General features: G+C 35.8%; 1 protein-coding gene across 1 annotated transcript; it reads right to left on the reverse strand.

Annotated features, from left to right (window-relative positions):
• Positions 1-1,759: 1,759 nt before the first annotated feature.
• Positions 1,760-5,130, reverse strand: LOC149079621 (uncharacterized). The gene is made up of 5 exons (XM_089239972.1): positions 5,035-5,130; positions 4,299-4,376; positions 4,072-4,183; positions 2,798-3,069; positions 1,760-1,974 (listed from the first exon to the last, which is right to left on the reverse strand). The coding sequence occupies exons 1-5, from the start codon at positions 5,054-5,056 to the stop codon at positions 1,967-1,969; spliced, it is 492 nt and encodes a 163-aa protein (XP_089096098.1). The 5' UTR covers positions 5,057-5,130; the 3' UTR covers positions 1,760-1,966.
• Between the last annotated feature and the right edge of the window lie 1,077 nt (positions 5,131-6,207).

The raw sequence follows: 6,207 nt of genomic DNA on the forward strand, positions 1-6,207 counted from the left end.
TACGAAAACGAAGTCGCGTCTTTGCCAGTTGCTAAAATCAACACCACCTGTAGAACAAGGGCTGCGCACGAAGCTTGTGACGTCAATAAAGGCCATTTCTCCTATTCATATTGGGTGTATTGTAAAAAAGGTAAAGATATCACATGCGTCGGCCTGCTATATCCAATGGCAACAGGTGAAATTAAGACGCCTTCATATATTAAGGAGTGTATTAAGGAGTTCTAGGTGATATGTTCTTCAGTGACGTCACGAGCTTCGTGCGGAGGCCTTGTTCTATAGGTGGTGTTGCGTAAATGCGGTCACACGTTTTCAAGGCTGCTCGATGGAAATGATTACAGCTGTCCTCTATGGGTGTTTTCCCTAACGACGACGGTAATTATTGACGCCACGACAACGTAAAATCTAATTTTCTGCCAAAATCCGGAGAGCGGGTGGAAGGATGAAAAATCCGGAGTCTCCCGCCTGAATCGGTAGAGTTGGCAAGTCTGCGAATCTGTTTTTTCCCCCACCACAGAGCTTTTCCCTGCCTTTTATAAAATATTTGCGTATTCGTCATTTCGATTCAGAAAGAGTGGTTTTACGCTTACCTAGGGTGGGAACCACAAACTATGGATGCTCTGCTTACCATAAGGCGATTTCAATTATATACATACTTTTGGGCACTCCCCTCATATTATGAGGTGGGGGGAAAAATTTATACATCAAGTATCATCATTCCTAGAATGACCATATTTCATCAGGAAAAAATATGTGAAGTGGGGGGAACCCTAAATTATGGGGTAATTCAATTGGCAACGTCAAAGAAACTACCAATTGCAGTTGACGCTCGCTAAAATGTACTCCATTTCACAAACTGCACATCAACTGTACTGCAAAAATTTTTGGAATGAAGGGCTACAGAAAGAATTGAAATATATTTTGGTAAAAAAAAAATTAAATTGAACACATCATATCTGTGAGATATAATTATCATTAATTGATAAATGATGAAAATTATCTTCATTCAAATAATTTCGGTAAAGATATCCCATTAAGGTTACTTAATTGCTGATAAAAATATATCCCATTTTAAGGTTAGTTAATGGGATATATTTTTTTTAATGTGTGGAAGTATGGTCATCCGCATGATGGCAATGAAAACAAAAATGCAATGTTTCACCTGATACAATAAAAAGAAAAAGCAAATAACAAGGGAAACAAATATTTGTGGTCTTTCTTATTATTCACCTTTTCATCATTGATTTCTTTACTTTTCTAATATGACCATTAAAAATGGTGATCCTCAAATTTTCAACTGTGTCCACCATTCACTTCTAGCAAATTCTTGCTAGAGACTGTACTGCTACGACTACTACTACTAGACTGCACGTGCACCTCCTCCATATTCCTCTGGTGAATGGGTATAAGTCAGAAGGTGCATGTATGCATTATAAACTTAACGTAAAGTTTGTTTCTGTGGAATGCTTGTCTAGTGCTATCATCATCAATTTTTGGAGCAGATAAACTGGCAGTTTTTTTTTGCTTGTGTCATGCGTAATTTTTTTTTAAATGCTCCAGGCCTGATTGCTGACGAAGAGACTCTTAAATGTGAGATCAGCTCGCATTCTCACCTTGAAGTGTGAAAGAATCACTTACAAAAAAAAAGCTCACTCACGAAAGAATTAGTTACATTCCTGGGAGTCAAAGTTTGAAGCTCACATAATGTAAACTATTTTTTACAGAAAATTTGAACACAATTCATTGACCAAGACAAAATTTTGAAACTTTAAATTTAATAAGTATGGGAACAGTTGATGCTGAAACAAATATATGATTAAACAGTAACACAATGACATAGGGAGTAAAAAAAATTCGAATGTACATAAAATTTTATCATTTTCCCTATATAATAATAAATCCTTTGGGAGAACAAACAAAAAATAAAAATCCTTTGTACGTTGCTGCATACACATACTGTTCTACATTATCATGACCCTAAAAAAAGAGAAAAATACCTAGATATATTACCATGGGGGAAAATCAATCGATGATCAATGCAACTTGAGTGTACAATATAATGTTGGAATTTATAAATATTTGAGGCACTATATATTAATAGGCGGAGATGTGATTGGAAGGAGAGGTCATGGGGACCAGGGCCATAACTAGGGGGGGGGGGCAACTGCTACAGATGGCAAAATTTAGTGGGGTGGGAACAAAAAACACCATTATAAAATTATAAAGTAATCGGGCGGCAAAATAATTTTTGCCCCGGGCAACAAAAATCCTAGTTACGACGCTGATGGGGACTATTGCCTCCCCCCCCCCCCCCACCATCAAAGACAGAGGTGTTTGTCTACTTTTACACAGAGCACTCACATTACATTTCCTGCTGCCTGATACTATACAGTGGGATTGCTGTATGCTTGGTTCAGAAAATGTGTATGTTATGGCCTATATGTTAGGCTCCTTTGATATGCGATTACACCCAAATGGTTTGTCTCAGGTTTGTGAAATTTCATTACTTTTCGCATCAACTAAGAAAAATTCCTAAAATATGTAAGTTTCTTAGCTGAGTGGAAAAACTACTACCTACAATGACTACTACTAAACCACACATGCACCTCTGCTATATTCCTCTATGAATTTTCTAAAGAATACCTGGGTACCTGGTGGAAATATGTGTGTGTATGCTGTGACCTAACGTGAAGTTTGTTATGTGCTGTCGTCTGGCTTCCGAATTTAGAAGCAGACAATTCACCCTCTGTGGAGAGAGACTCTTTCAGAAAGAGAAGACTTTTTTTAGAAAAACAATTACCACTGTCTGCTTGCACAGCTTCTGCTTGCCCTTCTGCTTCCACCTCAGCTTGTGCTTCCACCACAGCTTGGGCTTCCACCACAGCTTGGGCTTCCACCACAGCTTGGGCTTGCCCTTCTGCTTCCACGACAGCTTGGGCTTCCACCACAGCTTGGGCTTGCCCTTCTGCTTCCACCGCAGCTTGGGCTTCCACCACAGCTTGGGCTTGCCCTTCTGCTTCCACCGCAGCTTGTGCTTCCACCACAGCTTCAACATGATTAATTTCTTGTAAACTGAAAGAGAAATGTTTATCTTGAATTGTTCAAACACTACTTCATAGCAGAATGATAGACTGGATAGATAATTTGGAGCTAGTGGACACTTTGGAGTTAAGTGTTTTTCTAGAAATGTGAAAAAAATATCAAGTTCTGAAATTTTGGTCATGTAAACCCTATGACCTTGCTCACAACTTCCAGTGAAAATTTAGTTACAAGTGTATTAAGGACACCAACACACACACACACACAAAAAGTTGAATAAGAAAAACTAGTTTTTGATTTACACTATCAGATAGAGCTGCATCTGATTTTTAACTTTCATAACATATTTTACATAATATTTTCTATGGTTGTATGCATTTTAATTAAAATCATCTCTCAAAGATATGAATGCTTCTAAAAATTCTAATTTTCATTAACTATTTTTGTTCATAAAAAAGTGGATTTTTCAAATTCCACAAAACTTGACAACGTAAAAATTATATTTAAATTTGGAATTGAATTCAATATAGAACTTGGTTAATTTGAAGTTGAAAGTCACTGGAAAAAAGTTCAAATTATCCAAAATTTGAATTATCCAATTAACCTATATTGGATCTGTAAAACAAATACAAATTGCAACTTAATCATCCATTTCAGCAGATCAAACATGTCAACGACCATGTCCCTAATGAGCTTGGGACGTGAACACCAATTTTTTAAATCATTGTGGGTGGATTGACAATCAATAAATTACGAGTGATTATAAGACTACAAAACATTTAATTTACTTCACGGACAGATAAAATATAACACATCATGAATACACAATTTCCATCACACCCTGTTTGAGATGTTGTGTAATTGAAAAATGCTTTCATTCCATCAGACTACTATTATAATGACACATGCCCTTCATTAACAATACTAAAGCAAAAAAAAAAAATCAATTTTAATTTCTAAAAGTTACTGCAATAATTACAAGATCTTAGCTGGAAATGAGTTTCCTTTAATTTCAAGAAATCAAAATCAGCTTACATGATTTCTAACACTGCTTGACATTCTTGATCTCTAGCAGGAATGTTTTCAACAACATCTTTCACATCTAAATAACGGTGAGCAGTATATCCCACACTAGGAGTTTCAAGAACTATCAAGGGAAGTGAAAAAAAAAAAATTATATAAATGTTGAAAAAAAGAAAAAGTTTGCAACTTGGAACTTTTTTTTTTGCTTCACAAGAGAGACAAAATTCAATCATTTTTACCTTGCTGGAAAATGAAAGTATTGTAGCATTTCACAAATGCGCTTTCCGCATCAATACGGTGTAGCTTACAGCCATGGCCTAAAATCAAATTTATAAGTAGAAAAAATACACATAAATTATTCATGCATCACCTGATATGAACGTTATGTCATACAACCCCCATAGTAAGATACAAGGGGAGGCTAATGGGGCAATCCCTCCTCCAGTGAAAAAAAGTATTTATTAGCATAGGGAAAGGCAGAGGCTAACCAACTCTCATTCACTATGCAAATCTTGATTTCTCACCCCTTTCCCAGTCCGCTTATGACCAGCCTATACCTTGTTTCTCTAAAATTATGCTCAGTTAGATGCACCCTCAGCTAAGGGGATGAATTTAGCAAATCTATTGCAACTTATCAGAAATATACTATATATTGTGTGTGTGAATAGTAAAACAAATATTTGTTGGTATTATAGACATTAACATTCAAAATAATCAGAATTATTTAGATTAAAAAATGGGAGAACACGCTAAATTAAGACAAATAAAATACGCATCTCAGCAGGAATCTGGCAACATTCTGGGAAGAGTTTCAATGTCTGGAATGAAATCTTTGACAAAGTCCATACAAAATAACTACTATGGGTGAACAAGAAATTTAAAGAGTTCAATTTAAAAACTATTCCTTATTATTATTTTTCAAAATAAGATTGATATACCACACACAAATAAACACCACATATGAATCTCACATACCTACTGGCATACTCTGTATCATTTGAACTCTACTCTTCTTCTCAAAAAATTTGAGCCACAAAATTAGACCTCTATCAGGAATGACTAAACAATAAAAATTTATGACACTGCAAATTCAATTTAGAACAAACCAAAGAATATGCATAATTTTAAAATTCAATAACACAGAGGTGTACGCAGATGAGCTTGTGCTCCCCAAGCCAAAAAAACAATTTAATATCAAAATAAAATACCATTTATATATTAATGTATAATGTTATATGTAATACCCGCTGCTGCCTGGGTTTACTCCATGCACTGGAGAAGTTGAAACCATTGTATAAAGGAATGAAAAAAATTCTGAAACCATGTTTCGAACCACTGTAACCAAATTAAGCATTCCAAAAATCATTGTAGCAGAAAATGAACCATTGCTTCCTGATAATTTGTCAAGCTCTGACAAATTTTTAGAGTAGCCCACCGTTCGAGTAGTGTCCTGTTTAGTATACAGTGGAACTTCGGTTAACGAGCTTAACTCGTTCGGCCAATATGCTCGTTATTCGAATCAAACTTCCCACTAGGAAATAATGAAAACTCAGATAATTTGTTCCACAATTATTTATTCACATAAAAATGACTAATAAAAACGGCATTCAATCAATAATTATGCATAATGCAATAAAATATACACATAATATAAAGAACGCCATAAATAAACATAAAATATGATAATGTTTACAAATTAACTTACTCTAAACGACAAGAGGAGGACTATCATTTAGGATGATTTACAGGCTGACTGTTTGAAAACTTATTAGTTTTGTGTGACTTAAAACAAACCCTTATCCACATAGGCGTAAACTTATTGAAAATGTTAGGGGGGGGGGGGGGGGGACGCGGTATAACTGGAATTTTTTTTGAAAATTACCCCCCCCCCCCGTTTTTTACAGACGTTTCCCACAAAAAAAATTTGTAAAAAATCTGTCGTTTTGATTCAAAATCTATGCTTAGGGGCCGTTCAAGTATTACGTAAGCAATTTTATAGCCATTTTCGACCCCCCCCCCCTTGTCAGCAAAATTTTGTCATCAGCTCTGCTCCTCTGAATCCTAACGCATATTGGTGGGATCAGAGACGTACACGGGGGGGGGGGGCATGGAGGGCTCATGCCCCCTTCCACGATCAAAAATTTATTT

The sequence above is a fragment of the Pholcus phalangioides genome, unplaced genomic scaffold (genome assembly GCF_987345545.1).
Source record: "Pholcus phalangioides strain wild (caught in Gottingen) unplaced genomic scaffold, Ppha-v1.0 ptg000012l_1, whole genome shotgun sequence".
Classification (NCBI taxonomy): domain Eukaryota; kingdom Metazoa; phylum Arthropoda; class Arachnida; order Araneae; family Pholcidae; genus Pholcus; species Pholcus phalangioides.

Excerpts from the sequence above, each read along its gene's own strand:
- LOC149079621 (XM_089239972.1), bottom strand. The coding sequence starts at position 5,056 with ATGATACAGAGTATGCCAGTAG. Across the intron at positions 4,377-5,034 it reads GATACAGAGTATGCCAGTAG|GCCATGGCTGTAAGCTACAC; the intron begins GTATGTGAGATT and ends ATTTGATTTTAG. Across the intron at positions 4,184-4,298 it reads TACTTTCATTTTCCAGCAAG|TTCTTGAAACTCCTAGTGTG; the intron begins GTAAAAATGATT and ends TTCCCTTGATAG.